The sequence below is a fragment of the Tuber melanosporum genome (genome assembly GCF_000151645.1).
Source record: "Tuber melanosporum whole genome shotgun sequence assembly, scaffold_222, strain Mel28".
NCBI classification, from domain to species: Eukaryota; Fungi; Ascomycota; class Pezizomycetes; order Pezizales; family Tuberaceae; genus Tuber; species Tuber melanosporum.
This window is the reverse complement of record NW_003298889.1, coordinates 1-19090: the sequence shown is the minus strand read 5'-3', so window position 1 is coordinate 19090 and position 19090 is coordinate 1. Positions and strand designations below refer to the sequence as shown.

Genomic DNA, 19090 nt, shown 5'->3' with positions numbered 1-19090 from the left:
GGCCTATAGACTAAAGAAAGGTAGCCTAAGCGCACCCCTTATAGACCCTTTCGATACAGATTTAAGGAATATTTTTTACAAAGGGTCTCAACCATTGGTCGGCTCTCTAAAGTCATGGTAAAAGCTATTTGCATGTTATTGTGTTACGATGTTCGTCATCCCCTGGGTCTGGAGGGGGCCTCTACTAGTCCTGCATACGAGTGCATACCGGTCCAGACTAGTGCTGACTTAGTAATTTGTATTATTGCTGAGCGATCCGAAGTGGGCAAGAGGATAGGTTTCAGGTGTCTGTTAGAGCACTGATATTATCCAAGAGGAGCAGGGAGGCGAAGGGCCATTACGGGAAATGATAGTCGCTATGCCTGTCCGAGTTTTATAGAGCCCAGCAACTGTAAGTAATAACGTCGATGGTCAGTCAGATGAGGCAGATTTTTAAGGGATCTATCATACAGAAGACCACCGTTCCTATATCATACTAGCGAGTACCATACCCTTGCAACTGAGAAAAAGCCGGCACCTGGCACCCGAGCATGGGGATTTCCAAAAAAAACCCGGTTGAGAGTGTGCTGGTGAGGGGTGGTCTTTGGTTTGAGGGCTTAGATCATGCAGAATTTCCAGTTTGGCGTTTAGCGTACTGATTTCCGCCTATCAGCGGGAATTCTTTGCTTCCCTAAGCACATCACACTCGAGCAGAGACAGTAACCTACAGACAAGGTTTCTCTTTCTATCACAATTGGGCTTGATTCCATCTCTTTTTCTTCCTCGTCAACAGTCCGGCTGCGCAACACGCCAACGGATCCATTTTTTTCGTCAACTTATCACCAGTTATCAACGCTGTTTAGGAGAGGCTGAATGAGCCGCGATCCCGAGCGGCTGGTCCGGTCGAAATTATTCAGAGTCGCCAAAACCCGGCGGTTCCTAGGCAACCCCCGGTCCAATCTTGCATCAACTCAAGACAAAACGCCCAGATGTCCAGGCAAAACGGTCAGATGCCCAAGCCAGGCCGGACTTTGGTTTTGAAAAGCAGCTTTCCCGTAGTCAGTCCGGTCAGGCAGTCAGTCAAATAGCCTGCGCCAGTCGGGTGGTACCGTACAGGGAACCGGACGGGCTGGCCGATTGAGTTCACTGGGACTCAACGAGCAGACCAAATGAAGCCTCTCTTGCTAAGACACTTTTAGTGTATTGTTTGCTGAGCTCTCCTGTTTACTGGTCCACCATCTGTATTAACTTGAATACTGATTAATCTTTCAATTAAGGACTATGTACTAGTACAATACATTAGTAGATCCTATTGCTATTGCCGCTCCATCACCACCTTCGCACGACACAATTGCCCATTGTGTTTTTAACTTCTTTACTCTATTTGATTAGACCTCTTTTCTCTCCAACACCCCGTCATGATCCCGACCTATAATCTACTGTCTCTAATAACACCGGACTAACTTTCTGAACTGCACTCACAAGAAGGATATCTAGTTTTAGATATTCCTCCTGAAGATTTTTCCGGGATTAGAGAAACAAATTAGAGAAATGGTATATGTGTCAGTGTTCATTGTGCCTTTCTATAAGGAAGAGGCACAGACTCTGAAAGAGTTGCTTTTGAAATATGTTAACGGTTGGGCAAAGAAAAATAGTACCAAGAATGTGACTATTCCGACTATCCTGAGCAGGTTTCTTTTACTGGCATATAGGATATAGAACTCATTTCTGCTATCCAAAGGCTATAAGATAAATAAACTGGAGTCGACCCTAAGAGGTATTCTATGTAATAAGTTTGATAAACTGGCATGATACTGTTGATTTCCACTTAGACCCTCTGCAGCAGTCAGTGGACAAGACAACTAAGTGCTATCTGATTGTTGGAGGTAGCCTACCAAAGTCTACCATTCGAAATTCCAGCTCTGATGCAAGTAGTAGCTGTGATAATACCTAACTTAAATAGTCTAGTAGTAAAGGCTCTGACAAGAGAGCTTTGAGGTGAAAGAATGTATATCCAATTGAACCTTATTTTGACAGGTAATCACTTAGCATATGTATTTCTTGGTCCGAGTTAGACTTGCTGCCCCAACTTTAGGTATTTCCTAGGTTCTCATTATTTTTCGCTGGTTTCTCGCCCAATGTTCCACAACAGTCGATCCCGCCGCCCAGGAAACCATTCTCTCCCTCTCCAGTATTCGTGTGCCTAAGGGACCCGTCCATCCCCAAGAACCCGGCAAGTCACTTCTATCCCTCATGCCCGTATGTTTTTGCCTCCTACAGTATTTACTTATATTCACAACAGCTAACCAGCCATGCCGACGAGTGATAAAACATGAAGACAAGACATGTTATTCGTTTGGTAACCCTCACCGCACAATCGGCAGGGCAGCAGTGGGACCCCCCGCTGCCCAATCGCTACCCCCCACTAATAGCTAACTATCTCTGCATAGAGGGAGATGTAGAGACACCCTCAAATGCCACCTGCCAAAACTCATCAGGAATGAAAGAGGCAATGCATCTACAGCTTCGGAAGGAGACCACTGCGCATTTATAATCACTCTTATATCAAACCTTTGTTTTGGAATTATCCGAGTGGTATCATAGATTATTTCCCTCAATATGATACCATACACCCCACAAGAGCGGTGGAACATAGAGCCAACAACACCCAACAAAAGTCCACCAAAAGCCACCAGAACAGCAACACAAAATAGAATAAAAGAGGTTGACCACATCTTTAAGCCAAGGGTATGATACGAGCTGTTCTCTATCCTTTTTTTCTCATTTGAGTTTCCCTTATTCCCATTGCTACCCAATTGGTAACAACCCCAATCACCCGCAAGGTGAAAACGAGATTTGTTTCTCTTCTATCCCCCCCCCCGTAGCATATTTCATTTTTCTGCCCTTGAAGATCCTCTTATATGCATAGGGCATTGCTAGTTTAGTTAGCCATCGTCATCTTGTATCATACGGCAGGAGATTGGTTGTGATCATCTATTTGGACCGGGCATAATTCACAACAAGTCTGTCTCACGGGGCGATGCTCATATTCCCTGCACTGTATGTCATTGTCCGTATTCCGGAAGAAGAAAGAATCCCCAATCCATCCTTAATCAGTGATCTATAAGCCGGCAACCCAGCAAGTGCAGTCCCGATCATGAGGAGCGCAGGCCAGTCCGGTAGAGATCACATCAGGGTGCTAAATCCCTGTAGCCCCCAGGTAACCACCAGGCAGCACTTGGAATGCCCCGAATTCCAGAGGACGTCTAGGCGACTTGCAGCATGCCCCCCCCTGGTTTGAATGGTCAAGATGGGGAGAACCATGTGTAATCGCTAACGGCTTCACCTACCAGTGATAAGACAAAGGATGCGCCCTTTTGGGCTACCCAAACCTGGCATGGCCCGGTTTTTGGAAACCGATTCCTCTCGGCGCGGCCGGCGCCAAAGGTTATGGGACCCAGCTATGTCATCACCGACTATCACTCGGATTGAATCTTAGTAAAAATACCCATTATGATAATTAGTCTCCCTCCCATGCAAACTTTCCTTCATCTTCCAGCCTACCACTTAACTTACTTTCCCTATCCCCCTTATAAATACCCCTGTCCATTGGCCTCAAGGGACCTACAGAGGGAATAATTCTCATTGGTGGTGGTTGGGCCACAACTACGTTGGCAAGGTGGGACTGTTTTGTTGTTGTCGGGGTCTTAACTCGCAGTGTCCGGAGCCACACAATACAGGTCACACTTGAAACTCAGATACACGGACGAGGGTTATGGTAGGCAAGGGAGCAGCTTAATGCTTAAATCATCCTTCTTTTATATACTTGCAAGTGCGTTATTGTGTCACTGTCAATCCCAGGCCGCCTATCTAAAATACACTGCCCATTCAAGATCCCACCCGACATATCGCACAGCTGGAAAGCCAATCACTTTTTATTGTTGGTTTTTCTTTGGCTATTCCTCTAAGGGCGAGGGTGCCCTGGCATCAGCAAACAATAGCCAACTTTTATAATAATATTATTATCATATCATAATTTCGTCCCTTGAAGACACATTTCGCACCCGAAACTTACTGCGGGGCACTTCCCATATTCGTCACTACCCATGTACCAAACAACCTCTGGCGGTCTGTCTTAGTAACACCATGCACAAATCCTTCGAGTTCCTTTCCCTTGCTGCGCTGATATTTTTTGCATTGATATTCTTATTACCCAAACGCCGTTATTGGTATAACGGTTTTTTTTGTGAGGTGTTGTACTTCTCCCTCATACTTACTATCGGAGCATAGCTGGCACTTGGATATCATTGAAGCTAGATCATGAGCCAACAGGAAAAGTAACACAGGCTCGGCTCTGGTATCCGTGCACCCCAGCCTGCCCTCTAGAGTGCAGTGTGTCTAAATCAACAGTCATAAGTTCCCCCGTGAGTATCACCGCTGAATTGACGACTTGTCGTCACAATGTCTCCAATGCTAGCCCTGGATACAGCTGCTTTCTTTATTTATCCCCCAATACAGCACATAAATTTCTGCTCAATGATTTGTGGTATTTTTGGGTACCACAAATGGTACCCTTCATACCCTTGATGATATCTCTCGGCCCAGCTATATATCCCCCTTCAACAAGAAAATGTAGAGGGGCCAATAGTTTGGGGGAGATGTGTGTGGTAGTATGACACCGAGTAATACTATAACTCTCCGCCTATCACCAGAACAGCGCCAGGAAACCCGTAAAATCAGGTCTATTATCTGAATACCATATCTGCTATACCGATTCGACCAATGACCATCTGCAATAGCGATATGAAGGTTCGGTTCGGTCAATAACGGTCTCGGTTCATAAATCAGTGATGGATATAAGATGTCTAACTTAAACCTCATTCAACCTCGAGAACCCTTCCTCCGGGGGCTGCAACCAATTCGTCTCATCATACTTCCTTTCCCCCTCAATAATCTACACCACCACACCACCGCTACAATTAGTAGACTAACTCACCCCAGCCAAGAAAACAAATATCGAAACATAAAAACACTCACATGGAATGTGTAAATCCACCTCGAAACCCCACTAGTATTCCTCTCACTCTTATGCAACACATTCCCATCAATAAGCACCAGATCCCCACTCTTCACCTCACCCATCACAAACTCCTCATCCCTCTTCTCCCCAGCCTCCGCCGCGGCACTACCAAACCTTTCCCTGACGCCGTCTCCCTGCCCTTCACCCAACTCCTCAAACCCCGTCCCACCAGCATCACGCCGAACAAACCTCTTCTTAATAGGTGCCCATTTATGGCTCCCAGGGACAAAACTCAAACACCCATTCTTAGCGTTAGCATCTTCAAGAGCATACCAGAAACCAACGGCACTAGGTGGATCAGTATATAGGAACGCAGAGTCCTGGTGGGGCGGTACAGCCCCGCCGATTTCCGGCTGCTTGCAGATTATCATGCTTTGTAGCACGCGCGGGTCGTGGAAGCCCAGGTCTTCAGCTATGGCTTTGTTGCGCTGGGAGAGAGTCATGGAGCGGAAGGGGGCGGATAGTGAATGGAGAGCGTGGCCAATTTTGTTGATTGCGAGGTATTTAGGCTTCGTTAGGGCGCCGGTGGAATCGAAGGCGTCTATGAAGGGCTGTATTAGTAGCGAAAGGGGGGGGGGGTAAGAGGGAAGGATAAGCGTGCCTTCTTCAAAAAAGAATCGTATCTTGTCATTTGAGCCCAGAAAGTAATCATCTCCAACATGTTTCCTTTCGTCTTCCTCATTCTGCCCGCCAGCAGAGAAGCGAGTCATTGGATGCCCTTCGAGTGGGAACCCTGCTCCGCAAACACCCATATCAGTCACCGCCCTGCCTCCACTGTCGCCTCACAATATAACCGCATTAATTGCAAGCGGTAGGAAAGAAAGCACTAACCGTTGAGAAGGCTCCCGGTCTCCTTCTTCAACTCATCAACGACCCCAGGCGACAACTCCCCAGGAATAACTAAATACCCATTATCCTTAAAGAACGTTAACTGCTCGCTTATAAGTCCGGCCATTACGTGCTATGTTGTAATTTATGAAAATTCGTCAAGTGTCCGTTTGTATGAAAGGGTCTTACTAAAGCGGGGGATACAGAGGGTGGTGGGGTGCTACCCAGGATAGTTTGTGTGGTGGGAGATACCGGTATGATACTGCATCTGAGGCTTAAACGGATATCACCGGCCGTTTGAGCTGACCGGAGCCTCCCGGCAATGGGTTTGCAGTTGGAAGTGACTTGGCCCGGTTTGGATAGATAAATGAAATTTAGCTCGAATTCATCAACGCCACTATGGCCGAGTGGTTTAAGGCGGCACATTTAAGTTTCTTGTGAACAAAACTGTGCTATCGAAAGATGCGTGCGTTCGAACCGCACTGGTGGCAATTCCTTTTTGATCCGAGCATCCTTTTTTTGTGCCGGTACAGTACCATCTAGTGCGGATATTTCTAAACCAGCTATTCCTGTATGACAGATCGTGCAAACATAGGCAGAGCGCCTATACCGGAGCGAATATCTTCGGCACCACCAACCATCCGACGAACGACAACATATGAACACCTTGCCAATTCACGGCGCGCTAATTTTTTGAAAAACCATAGTTAAATGCGCCTGGGGTCCGAATGAACCCAGCAATCCTCTACAAAAATAAACAAAACCACTCAGTAGAACACAAAAAGCAGAAACAAACTGTAGCGGTAACTATAAGAAAGAGAGCCTTCCAAAACCAATTAGACATATTTGACCCCTACTTGTTTCACCTCTCCACCTCCTTTCCCTTCCATTTGAGTTCGGAATCATCCATCCCAAGGGGTAATCCAGTCTGTTCTTCGGCAATTCTCATGCCGCCCTCAGTTTCTGCAGCGACCTCCTTGACGTCGCTCCAATACTCAAGTCGGCGGACTTCTTGTTCTGCGGTTTCGATTGCTTTCTTGAGACTTTCGTGTTTTCTTTGCCTAGCGGCTTTTCGGTCTGCTTTCTGGGTTCCCGACTGCAGTTCCACCGCTGACCCTGACTGTGGTGTTGATGAGCCATCTGTTGGGAGAAGATCTGAGGGTTCGGCATGTGGGGTTAATACGGTGGATGAGGGCTGTGATGGAGTTGAGGGCTGTGATGGAGTTGAGGGCTGCGATGGAGTGAATTCATCGGCTGCGGCAATGAGGAGCTTTAGGAGTTGCCGACGGGATGCTTGGAATATCATCAATGACATGATGTGAGGTATCTAGTATTAAATCAGTATAAGAAACAACCTTCCCACATAAAAGGAATTATACCCTTTCGGGGAGATATGTCACCTCCTCCCCACCATCTTTTAAAAATTTCCCTACAACTTCAATCTTCTCACGATCCAATCGGGCGATTCTCAGCACTCTCAAAAGTTTTGGGATATCAGTTATTAGTCCTTCCTCTTCAAGATCGTCATCCATCTCCGCATTTTGCCCTGTCCATTCACTCCCTTCCATTACACTTCGTCGTTGCTTCCTTTTTCCCGCTCCTGTCCCGGTTGACCCACCGTCTGCCAAGCGCCGAGAGTGAATAGTGAAATAGTCTTGGTTGAGTCCATGGGGCCGTTCCTGGCTACCTTCACGAGAGGAAAAGTCTGGATCGTAGGACATTTTAATACGCTTTCGTATCCACCGGCGTCGGCGAACAAAAGAGTGGAACCACACATGGTTCCCATGCCACGAGAATGCAGGGTTGAAAGAGAAGCTATAAGTCCACCCTTCTTCATCCACATCTTGTGTCATGTCCACATACCAGGTCTTCCACGCCTAGCCGAGTCAGCCACAACTAGCCACAAGCATATTACGGGAGGCAGAGAGTGCAAAATTACCCAAGCCCATGACGGATCTGGAAGTTGTGCATTGACAATGCTCACGGCCGAATCACGAAATAACCCGTTTTGCCAGGGTGCAGGGTCGAGGTTCAACAATCCCTTCGAAGAGAACAAGGGAATACCGCACGCAAATACCCTACCCCCCACCCATACATCCATCAGTCCAATAAAACCCCAACGCAAGCTAGATGAAACTTACCCCCTCTGGTTCTCGTAAAGAATATCAACCTCCGCAATCTCCTTTTTTCTCCACCTCTGCGATTGTCTCCTCTCAGGTACGTGTTCTGCACTATCCCTTCTCGCGTTCCCGCCCGTGTTCGACCTCTCTCTCCCCCGCTCCTGCAGTGACCCATCTTCACCGCCGCCGCCGGATGGTACGACAATCTCTATGTCCTCCTCTCCCGTCCTCTCCACAACTCCCCCAGCCCGAGGATCGGGTGCGCCGTCACCACCAGCTATTTCTAGCTCATCGCCGACAGAGGAGGTGGCTGGGTCGATAGTCCATCCCCGATACTTTCTCTGGGCGATCGCTTTCCGGAGCGTTTCGCGGCGCCCAGGAGCAGCTGAAGAAGTAGCAGAAGCGTTGGACGGTTGGGCTGGGACGTCGCCGGCTTCGGAGGCTGGTGCAGTAGGAGGCTGTGATACGGTGTTATCCTGTAGGTTTATGCGGAGGTTAAGTTCACCGGAGGAGGAATTAAATGAACGCGAAGCCCTAAAGGATAATAGCGAGGCCATCGATTGGTTGATGAGCGCCCTAGCTGCTAGCACCAATTGTTACTAATGATAATCAGGGGGACAGAATAGAGTAACGATAGTAATGAGAAAAAAATTAGTGACATAGGAGATAAGGGGTGAGGTTAATAAAGGAAAGACAGGAGGAAAGAAGGGAAGGAGAAGCAAGAGAAGGAAAATAAATCAAGTGAGCAGGCAAAGAGTTTCGTCACCAGAGAAAGATGGATCAGCGCAGGGAACTACCGGTAATGCTTCGCCAAGCTCTGATTATAGCCAGGAAGTACGAGTGCCCAATTATACTACGAAGCGTGCTGTGTTATGCATTGGGAACGATATCCTGTGCTATGATATGTCCTTCCCTAATATCCCCATGAACCCCCTCAGGAGTTCAATCTTCTACTCGCATCCCCAATTCCCCCCAGCAAGAGAAGTGATTCTGAAAAGCCCAACTCCTTCCCTGTTTCCCCAGCCTGTCTCCCAGTGTAAATCCCCTTTCCACTCCTCTCAATCCTCCTAAAACAGCCTAGCCCCCAATATTTCGCAGCAATGACGTATTTGCATGCTCACCGTCATCTTTTCTTTCAACTCCAAATAAATTCACAGCTAAAACTCCCCTCTACCCCTTCGTAAAACAAATCAAATCACGACTCTCTCACCATACCGGTATTAGAACCGCAATCACGCCCTCACTCTAACCCCAACATCTATCTCCCGTCCATCACTCGAAACTCCATACCCATAATATCTAATTACAAACATGTCCGTTCCACCACCAGACCCCGCAGGAACCCTTCCCAGAACCACTGGCCCTCTAAAGAACCGTTTGCCGATATATATCGGCGCCGGGGTAGCTACTATCGCAGCATACTATTTCTACAATGCCGGAGGAGATGCAAGTGTTGCTAGGAAGAAGATGAAACGTTAGTTTGTCCATTACTACATCAGAAGGTGAAATGAAACAATTAACAAATAGACGAACAGAGGACGCATCTCGTGCATCGGCAAGCATCAGGGACGAGCTCCCTCACCGTGGCACAGAGAACAAGACTAGTGCTGAGGAGTCCATGGCAAAAGCCGGCAGCGCTATCGACTCCACAGTTCGTGATGGTTTGTCTCCAACTCTACCGAAAACAAACACGGGAGCCTATACTAACAATTGCACCAGGTAAATCACGCATCACTGAAGGCCAACACAAACTCGAGGAGACGAAAGACAAGACCGGGAAGGCCATCATGTCGAAGATTGACGAGGCAGATCTTAAAATCGAGAGCGAGTCTTCAAAAGCCAAGGGTGGAATCGGTTCCTGGTTTGGCAGTAAATAGGTCCGGAATGAAAAGAAACGGTGTTTATGGGATGAAGCTCTTGTTTGTTTTGCCCTTCGGTTTCCTCATTTTTTTTTTTATTGAATTAAGGTGGGATGGGAAAGTGGAGACGGAAATTATACAATTCCAGAAGTATGCTGCAGAACTCTGTTATACTATGAAAGAAAACGAATAACTGTCTCCCACAACCAAAACCTCCGTCCAGCCATTTCAATATTGCTCCTCATACACCATTCACGAACCATCACTCGATCTCCTTGATTCTCCCAGTACCCATAACACTCTGATCCATCTTCGCGCTTTTACATCAATAACATCCAAACGCACGCTTCCGCCCATGCCCGTCTCCATACGCATTAAGACGCAGTTTAAGATGCCAGGGCCACAAAGCCAATATCCAGACACCCAGACGAGACAACACGACCACTCACACAACTATCCCGTACCTCCCCCCCCTAGGCTGCATCCGACACCCAGAAAAGCCACTATAGTAACCCTACCCTTTTCCCAACCTCACCGGTGACTAAAACGCTCTAAATCTCTTCCTTGATAAAACGGCGAGAAGCTCCCTTAAAAACACTAGTTTCATTGCTAATCCCGTAATCCCGATTAGCGCCGTGGTCCGTCTTGCTGTGCAGAACGCTCCACTAATCGCCATGTGCATTCATAACTCAGGCCCCTGAAAAAAAATGCAAGACGCTCAGTGGTGAGAGAAGCTTTGCCCTATATCAAGTCCAGTACGACACAAACTATGATATATCAACCACATCTCACTGTCCGCGCTGCCCCCGTACTCAAAGAAATGTAGGCAAAGACAAAAGGTCAACGAATCGAGGAAAACACCCATCTAAATTAGCCGTGATCAGAGTAGCTAAAGGGATTTTATCTACCACCACTGAGATATAGACGGTCGAAGATTTTGTCGGATATATGGGGTTGCTGATATAATTTATTGGGCTCCCGTTGGCAGCCACTATTCACGCGCGAGTGAGTGAGTGAGGAGGGCCCTATGGCGGGTGAGGATTAGGAGCAAAAATATATATATCAAGAAATTAGTATTTGTCACTATCTGTCAACAACTAGCACTATTCACGCTCGACCTTTTTAAATATGTATATATATAGCTAGTGTGCCCCCACCAGAGTATAATATTATGATAACATTCAGAAACTATAATTATCATAGGTGAAATCATAAATCAGAGGACCTGTCAGAGCTAGATTCCATTACCCTGCAGCAGTCATCCACTCTACACCCTCATTGAGGGAGGCAAGAAGGCTTTCAACCTCCCATTTCCCATAAGGCAGAATTTGTTAAAAAAATTTCCCTTCACACCACAAGATGGATCGTTCAACAATAACTCTTGGTGGGGGGGGGGTTAAACTCCTGGGATCCTGTTAATCACACTGGGGCTAACCGGTTCCTAACAGCTTGGTCCTCGAGCCAGTGAGATATCCCGCATGATACCAATGTGGGAACAAATACCTATCCCACTTACTAGCAGATCTGGACTTCTCCACTCAAGGTTGAATATTATATCATCATTAAAAAATCGAATGCACATTGCAGAAAATACTTCTTCGAGAGGGAAGAGGAACTGTAAACACTGATTACTAACGGCCAACCACAAAACCATCTCGGCCGCTAATACTCCGCGTGCAAAGTGACATTCACAATCATAGGAAAGGGTGGGCTTGGATACGCCCAGGACTGGACCAGACTAGAGGAGGGGTTGTGGGCTACAGATGTCTGGCTGAGAGCGGCATGGCGCCTCCCATATATATTCATAAGTGTCCAATGGTCAAGTATCATACTAGGTTGCTGGACCCGACTGTGGGGCCCTATTCAGGCAAGGCATTCGCGCCGAGTCCAAGTCATCTAATGCGCAGCGCTCCGGTATCCCACCAACCCAATTGGCTCTCCGAAATTTTAACCCCCTTTCCGTGCCTTCACGAAGATACAGACAAGGACCCTCACAACCGTTGCGGGGGAATTTTTTTATTATGGACCAGTTAAGTTCGTTGTTATCCCTATGACGCTTTATCACACTGCTGGTGGTATGGCAATTATGATACCTACGCATCCGGACATGATAATATTATGATATTATGATACCAGACACGGCAAACGGCACAGGGTACAGGGCATAAACTCCGAGTGATAAATCATGAACCAGAAAAGCAGGATACAAAGCACGATCAATCAGAATAGAAAAATAATAAGATAGCCAACCTCACATACCATATTGGGGATAATACCAACGACCCACATATTCCGCCTGAAAGGGAATGCCTATGATAGCATTGAGTAAATTATAAGGTATGGTATTCTACCTAGAGCGTATCATAAGGATATTTCAACAAGTTGTCAGTCCAACAAAGCAATGCGCTCATCATACTTACATCCCCACACAGGTGGGAAATTCATTCCCTCTCCCCAGCTTCGCCCCCATAACTGCCAAATTCCTCAGAAAGTTCAATTGTAAAATAAATAAAAAAAGCTAAAGGTTAATCCAATGCCATTTCAGAATCGGTTTACCGCAACTAACCAGCCGCGCCTAGCAATTCAAATCAAACAGCAATCACACAAGACATAGCCAACGTGGATGACATAGTGGAGAGCAAAGGGTTTTCAATAGTATCATATCATACTACCAAACTACTAGACAATACCGCCACCACTGCTATTACCGCAATGCCACTGCGCCTACAGTACCACCCACCCCGTCTCCACTTCCCATATTCTGTGTCCACTTTTTCCACTTTTTCCCCATTTCCAGTCCCCCACCACTAGAACTACTAAACAGGATGAAGGTAGAGTGATAAGGCCTAAGCTAAAATTATGGGAAAAAACAGATGGCGAAAGGAACAGGAAACAGAAATGAAGAATGGCAAGTGAAAAAAAAAAGTGAAAAAAACTCCCTCCGATGCGAGAACGGCCGACCTTACAGATAGGCAGATAGGCAGACAGTTTAAAGGTCGTCTTCCAAGTATTTGTACGCAAACTTGAAGTCTGTTTTACGGCGATTCATCCTATAATAGATAAGTGACAAAGGAACAACCGCCAACAACTTTAGCCCAGTGGTTTCATCACATCGAGAGGTAAAAAAAAAACGGGGGGGAGAGAAGGAAAAGTACAAAAAAAAAGAATCAAAGGGTTACCGACCACGTAGACTCATAATCGAAGAACCGATACGTTCCTTGCTCGTACTCTTCAGTTATAGTTTTCGGTTCCTCGTGGCGTTGGAACCAAGTCTGGTACTGCTTGTGGAACCTCCAGCTCTGACGCTTGAGCTCTTTAGCTGCAAGGTATTGCTGGTAGGTGCCCTGGCGGTAGTAGAATACGTAGAAGAGCGTGTCTACGTCTATGCGCTTGTACAAACTCGGGTCGTCAAAGACAGGGAGCGGCTCCTGGGGGTAATGAGCAGGGGTGTTGTACTTTGTAGTTGGCTTATAATGACGAGGCTTCTCGGCATCAATCGTGTCTGGTGCGCTAACCATTGAGATCTCGAGCGAACGGTGGAGGCTTCCGGGTTGGGGAAGCAAGCGCCTCTTGGTATTTTCGAAGGATGACATTAGATCCTGAAGGCCAGGTGGAAGATAGTACACTGATTCTTCGGCTGGCGGAGGGCTAGGTTCTGGACCCGGAGACGCAACTATAGGCATGGAGCTATCGCTCGCTCCATTAGTCTGTGATTCCGGCAGCGGTGACGGAGAAGGCTCCGGTATCGACCTAGAAGACTCTGGTTCACTTGTTGGCACATTCCTCGAACTCTTGGTATGGGCGGGTTCCTCATGCTTCGCTGATTCTTGTTGATTCCTGGGGGATATAGGAGGGGCAGTTGAAACATTTGAAGGCTTAGGAGATGGTGCAACCGCAACAGCCGCCTCAATAGAAGGTGTATGGGGCACAGAGGCCTGACACTTATCTGGCAGAGAAGGAGTTGTGAGCGCCGGCGCAGGCAAACCCCCTGAACCGCTGCCTTGTCTCTGCGAAGGTTGTCTTGGAGCGTTCGGGGGTGGTAAGGGTGACATTCCCAAACTTGAGCTGGCAGCTGACGCTTGGGCTGCCATACCGGGCGGAGGGGGCAGAGGAGCAATTCCAACATTTCGGTCCGCAGCCGCCGCGGCAGTCGCGACTGACGCGTACTTCAGAACTTCGCCAGGCGGCCGCGTTGGTATGGGGGCCGGTTTCATGGAGCCATTTGAAGGGGGTGGGCCATTGTTGATATACGGGGAAGCCGCGGAACTAGCTGGCTGATGTAATGTTGCCAGAGCTGGCATGGGGGATTTGAGTTGGGTACTTGGCCTACGGCCTCCGGTGACAGAGTCCTTCGTTGAGCCCGGGCGTTCAGATAAATCGTCCTGTATACTCTGGGTTTCCTGGCTTGACATTCTATCTGCATCTGCTCCTATACCGTATAGATCCTCCGCATTCTCCTCGTCAAGGTCAAGTTCATCGTATATGTTTTCACTGTCGTATTCCTGGTAGTCAACATCCTGCCAAGAATCGATATAGAACCTTATGTCATCCTTGACTCTCTCTACGGATTCAACCTCTAGCTGCCCATTCTCTAAAAGCCGCATGATCAGTTCCAGCTTTGCCTGATGCCACTTATGCCTCTCCATTTGCTTCTCAACTTCAGCAACCCGATCCGCTTTTGACGAATCCTTCTTCCCCTTCTTCAGCGTAACACTCAGTGATTCCGCCTCAGCTTCGCAGGCTTCGATGTGACGGTCCAGGTCGGATGTACAATCTGACAAGAAGGTCACCAAATCGTGTTTCTTTTGGGCCATAGGGTCTAGACGGGTGGATGCCATGAGGCCCTCTTTTGAATAAGCCTTGGTCTTCATTTCTTTCTCCACAGCTTTGAACTTTTCCATTTGCTAGAGCAATACGAACATATCCCCGAATGACAGGGAAGAGACACATCAGCTTCGGACTATAAACTCCATGACATGCAAGAAAGGTCTGAAAGAGGGGGATAATATGCGTGGGAATTTTTTGTCTCCTGGAGTAAACAAAAAAGAAATTGGTCTCCGTCTCCACCGCTACAAATATATCAATGTGCCGCAAGGTGCAAGAGGACGCACATTGCCGCCGTAATCGCCACCAGAAAAACAGAACCATTAAACGTAGCAGCAAACTGACCCCCTTCTCCCTCCCTGCAACGCGAGATGCGTAACAAAGAACATTGCTATCCCTTTGCCCAGACCATATTTTGTGCCTACCTGAAAGACCAAAAATGAAGGAAAGTGGGGGGGAGGGTATATGCAATGGAGGAGCATGAAGGAGCAAGACCCCTAAAAGTCGGGAAACCCTTACCGTCTCTATTTTTTTCCTCTCGTCCAACAAAGGCTTTTTGTCCTTTATCTCCGAGTTTGCCGCCCATGTCTTAATCTGATCCCTATGTCGTTGAAGCTTCTTGATCTCGCGTTTTAGCGAGTCTTCCAGCTTCTCCTTCTGCGATGCATTGTTGCAGTGTTGGAGCTTTTCGTAGATCTGTTCGAAGGACTGGATACCTTCCGACACACGTTTGAAGACCTTTTCGACCTCCTGCTGGAGTTTGCGGGCGGACATTGCGTATATCTGAGGGGGAAGAGGTGTCAGCTGCTTTCGTAAACTTCTTCGACGGTGCGCCGGTAGGAGGTGGGGGATGTAGGCGGGCGGGGTGGAGGTTGAGGGACCACAGGCGGTGAGTGGGATTTAAAGTGTACCTTTGCGCTTCGCGGGTTGTTTGACGATACTGTCGCTGCTGCGTGTTGCGGTTGTGGGGTGTAAAAATGTAAGCGGCTCTAGCTCGGGTGATGGTATTAGTGGTGATGGCCAGATCTCCTGTCCTCGCTCCTTGCCTTGGTATGATAAGTAGGTGAAGTGTCGTGGATTAAAGAGTTACATACGGCAGGCACAGTAAGGTTGGGGTTGTGAAAGATGGGTCAAGGCTTGGGTCTATCCTTTTCCCAGCATTTAGCAGTGGGTTCGAAGCAGTTTCTCCTGTTGGGGTTGGACAAGATTTTACAGAAGCAGGAGTTGGCTGCAGTATTCCAGTCGAAGGCAAGGCCGCAGGCGGATAGCCCTCGTGATTTCTGAATAGCCAAAGCGCCTTATCGTTCAGAGGGCATCTCTCGCTATATCAACACCCTATTCCCATCTAAAACTCTGCAAAGCAATATAATATAACAAATGTCCTGTGCGAACATACGGACTCCGTACAGTAGGAAGCAAGGGAGCACGATGTTCCACAATCATAAATACACATCAGCCATGCTGTAGAAAAACGTTTGAGGCCAGCCAGGAGGAGAGCTGTTGATAATTATCAACATAATCTCACTTTCTCTCTCCTCCCAACTCCTCCTCCCGCTCTCATCCCAACGCCAATAGGTTGATCATGCGCTGGAGGTTATGTAAAATTCTAGCGTTCAGCACAAACCACACGTCCTCGCTCTGCGCTCTCACCTTCCTTCGCCCCTCCGCCCACAAAAGATGAAGGAATCCACTCGAATTCCAGCATCCATCCCCCGCCGCCTCTAGCAAGTCCCACATCTTCTCCTTCAATAACATAACCTCTACTTCTCTTTCGAAACTCGCATGTCTACAGCAGAGCCTCATCCACCTGCTTCAATTTCACTGAAACCGCTCTCTTCTCCGCCCCCCCCCTCGTTTGAGCCCCATCATTTCTCATCTGCCCTCCCCCGCTCCATACACCTACTAGCATCATGAAAGGTCCTTCTGAATCCACTATGCCCTTTCCGTAATGCCATCTCCATCTAACACCATTCTAGCCATCATACAACGAGTTCTCTCGGCCTCTGTTACCGTCGATAAAGAAGTTGTCTCCTCAATCGGCCAAGGGCTTCTTGTGTTAGCTGCTGGTATGATAGGATCAAGACTTCCTCCTTGTCTTCCCCCCTATCTCTCTCCTTCAATACTAACACCGATATCCCACCTCCCTGCAGTTGCTCCATATGATACCCCAAAAGACGTCGAAGCAATCGCCAACAAGATACTAAAATTAAAAGTCTGGGATGATGAAGGCGGTGGACGATGGAAGAGATCTGTCCTAGATCTCGATCATCAGGTTTTACTGGTATCTCAGTTCACTTTGTTAGCTACAACAAAGAAGGGGAATAAGCCTGATTTCCATGGTGCCTGTCCTCCAGCTGTTGCAAGGGAAATCTACGCATCTTTGCTCCAGAAGACCCGAGAACTATACGTCGAGGAGAAGAAGCTATCACCTGAGGCTGGAAGTACCAAGGTCCAAGATGGAATCTTTGGGGCGATGATGGAAGTCAGTCTGGTTAATGATGGGCCGGTAACTTTCGAGATTTCTTCACCAATGAAGAAAGTTGAGACTCCTCTGGGAGGAGGAGGGGGGGAAGGCAATACACAGGGGGGAAAAAAGTCCAAAGCTACCTCTTCAAACGAAGAAGGACAAGTCAAGCTGAGCGAGGCGGTAATTGACGGCGGTGAGCTCAACGAGGGAAAATGAATACCATATCCGGGTACCCAATACCTACCCTTCCTCCCCTCTCTGGAACATGCTACAAGTAGATAGAACTTAGAAGAGGTCCTTAGACAAACCCCGGTTCTTGATTGAAAAATTTTCATCCAACAAGTCGGAACCCAGTCCGGCTTAACTCATGTGTTCGTTTACTTTCCATCTTTGGATCTCACGGGAGACGTGCGTGGGGCAAAGGTGAAATCCACATGATCATCCGCCCCAAACCCGAGGGAAATTCAACTGAACTTTTCTTTTTTCCTTCTTCTCCCTTCCTTCTTCGAATGCCTGCACGATACAATACCATTACCATAACTGTACGAGTACGCTCGAGTGCGGGTATCGGTACATTCGTATGATATCACACAATACGGTCCACCTCCATTAAACTATTCGAGTACCGTACATCAGCCGAGTCCCACGAAAACCCCCGCTCCCCAATGACAACAACAACAGCAAGAACAAACAGAACATGATAATTCCATCCCTCCATGTGCCGGTATCCACTTGTCCAAAACACCCAGATTCGATCGCGGAACACCCAAACTCACAGCCCGTCCAAGTGCACCGCTCGTTGCTGATTGGCCGAGTCGTAGAAATCCTATCTAGCCTACAAGCCAATCAGTGGGGACTGTGCATTTGGGCGGGTCATGTTCTGTACAGTACTCTCGAGTACTTGGGTTCCCACGATCGTATTCCTAATCACCCAGAAGGTTTATTCCATCTTCTTCCTTTCCTTTTTTTTTTTTTTCGCTTCCAACTCACTTGAATATTGATCAAACGACCACTCGCTCACCCACCGATGCCAACACATCCATAAGAAACACCGTAAAATAACAATAATAAAAGACTATTGGTAGACTATCACGGGCAAAGGTTATCGGAATATCACACCCCATCACGATAAACATAATATACACAATTTTCTTAAACAAAAAAAATTAAAAATTGAGCGCATTAATTATTCCAAGTCTGCGGTCTACCTACTGTATATCTCTTCCGCTCCCTTTGCTTCCCTTCCTTTCCCTTCCTTCCCATCCTTCACATGTATGCACAAGTACGGTACATTGCGTTTTTTACGCCTGTTTGCCCGTTTGTCTGTCTACCTGCAAGACAAGACTCGACACACGATAATGAACTGTTACCATACGGTACTGTACTCGTACAGTGAGATCTAGCTCACCCCTCTACTTAAAGTACCACACTTTACAAGGAAAAAATAGGTTCAAGTCGGGGGGGGACGTGGTACAGTACCGGTACCGTTTGTGGACAATCGAGCACGCACGATACTCGTAATTTCCCCAAGCCTCAAAAACCCCAACGAGCCCTATAATATCCTACCTATCATCCCTGCCCTCCCTTGGCCTTAACAATTACTATACACGCAACTGCTGAGTATGATACCGGTATCATACTCGAGTAACCGGCACTGCACAGCCACGTCCGTAAAGTTCTCATACCCATGCTTGTGCCCCAATGCGTATTACAGTAATAACGGGGCATCGGGCAAGAGCTCTTAGATAATTCTAGGGACACCGTAAACAATTTGTTTCACCGAATAGTAGAAAGAGAGAGCTATGATAGCACGGTAGTACTTGGAAGGGTATGGAAACTTTGCGGACCCGGCGGCCGTGCTGAACGAGGGCTCGAGTGCAGTGCCATCTGCGGCACCTTGGATTTGTAGCCCACCCATAAGAATGGAGATTGC

General features: G+C 47.6%; 5 protein-coding genes; 2 read left to right on the top strand and 3 right to left on the bottom strand.

Moving 5' to 3' along the window:
* Positions 1 to 4849: 4849 nt before the first annotated feature.
* GSTUM_00000751001 (uncharacterized protein) lies at positions 4850 to 6095 on the bottom strand (the record flags this gene model as incomplete). Its single annotated transcript, XM_002838100.2, has 3 exons — positions 5891 to 6095; positions 5017 to 5792; positions 4850 to 4933 (listed from the first exon to the last, which is right to left on the bottom strand). Exons 1-3 carry the CDS (start codon positions 6012 to 6014, stop codon positions 4850 to 4852), a joined length of 984 nt encoding a protein of 327 aa, XP_002838146.1. The 5' UTR covers positions 6015 to 6095.
* Positions 6096 to 6576: 481 nt separating this feature from the next.
* GSTUM_00000750001 (uncharacterized protein) lies at positions 6577 to 8786 on the bottom strand. XM_002838099.2 has 4 exons: positions 8029 to 8786; positions 7827 to 7965; positions 7267 to 7764; positions 6577 to 7214 (listed from the first exon to the last, which is right to left on the bottom strand). Exons 1-4 carry the CDS (start codon positions 8562 to 8564, stop codon positions 6750 to 6752), a joined length of 1638 nt encoding a protein of 545 aa, XP_002838145.1. The 5' UTR covers positions 8565 to 8786; the 3' UTR covers positions 6577 to 6749.
* A 532-nt stretch (positions 8787 to 9318) lies between these two features.
* Positions 9319 to 10072, top strand: GSTUM_00000749001 (uncharacterized protein; the record flags this gene model as incomplete). XM_002838098.2 has 3 exons in its annotated part: positions 9319 to 9481; positions 9543 to 9668; positions 9727 to 10072. The coding sequence occupies 3 exons, from the start codon at positions 9319 to 9321 to the stop codon at positions 9882 to 9884; spliced, it is 447 nt and encodes a 148-aa protein (XP_002838144.1). The 3' UTR covers positions 9885 to 10072.
* Positions 10073 to 12498: 2426 nt separating this feature from the next.
* GSTUM_00000748001 (uncharacterized protein) lies at positions 12499 to 15864 on the bottom strand. XM_002838097.2 has 4 exons: positions 15602 to 15864; positions 15210 to 15473; positions 13050 to 14770; positions 12499 to 12916 (listed from the first exon to the last, which is right to left on the bottom strand). The coding sequence occupies exons 2-4, from the start codon at positions 15462 to 15464 to the stop codon at positions 12856 to 12858; spliced, it is 2037 nt and encodes a 678-aa protein (XP_002838143.1). The 5' UTR covers positions 15465 to 15473; positions 15602 to 15864; the 3' UTR covers positions 12499 to 12855.
* A 497-nt stretch (positions 15865 to 16361) lies between these two features.
* Positions 16362 to 17525, top strand: GSTUM_00000747001 (uncharacterized protein). XM_002838096.2 has 3 exons: positions 16362 to 16607; positions 16667 to 16756; positions 16841 to 17525. The coding sequence occupies exons 1-3, from the start codon at positions 16601 to 16603 to the stop codon at positions 17371 to 17373; spliced, it is 630 nt and encodes a 209-aa protein (XP_002838142.1). The 5' UTR covers positions 16362 to 16600; the 3' UTR covers positions 17374 to 17525.
* Positions 17526 to 19090: the final 1565 nt, after the last annotated feature.

Bases quoted from the DNA above. Each gene is read 5' to 3' on its own strand.
- GSTUM_00000748001 (XM_002838097.2), bottom strand. From the start codon at position 15,464: ATGTCCGCCCGCAAACTCCAGCAGGAGGTCGAAAAGGTCTTCAAACGT. The intron at 14,771-15,209 runs GTAAGGGTTTCC...GTATTGCTCTAG, and splicing joins AGAGGAAAAAAATAGAGACG to CAAATGGAAAAGTTCAAAGC. The intron at 12,917-13,049 runs GTCGGTAACCCT...TATCTATTATAG, and splicing joins TTCGATTATGAGTCTACGTG to GATGAATCGCCGTAAAACAG.
- GSTUM_00000747001 (XM_002838096.2), top strand. The intron at 16,757-16,840 runs GTATGATAGGAT...ACCTCCCTGCAG, and splicing joins GCTTCTTGTGTTAGCTGCTG to TTGCTCCATATGATACCCCA.
- GSTUM_00000750001 (XM_002838099.2), bottom strand. From the start codon at position 8,564: ATGGCCTCGCTATTATCCTTTAGGGCTTCGCGTTCATTTAATTCCTCC. The intron at 7,966-8,028 runs GTAAGTTTCATC...GGTGGGGGGTAG, and splicing joins CTTTACGAGAACCAGAGGGG to GGTATTTGCGTGCGGTATTC. The intron at 7,215-7,266 runs GTATAATTCCTT...ATTTAATACTAG, and splicing joins TGACATATCTCCCCGAAAGG to ATACCTCACATCATGTCATT.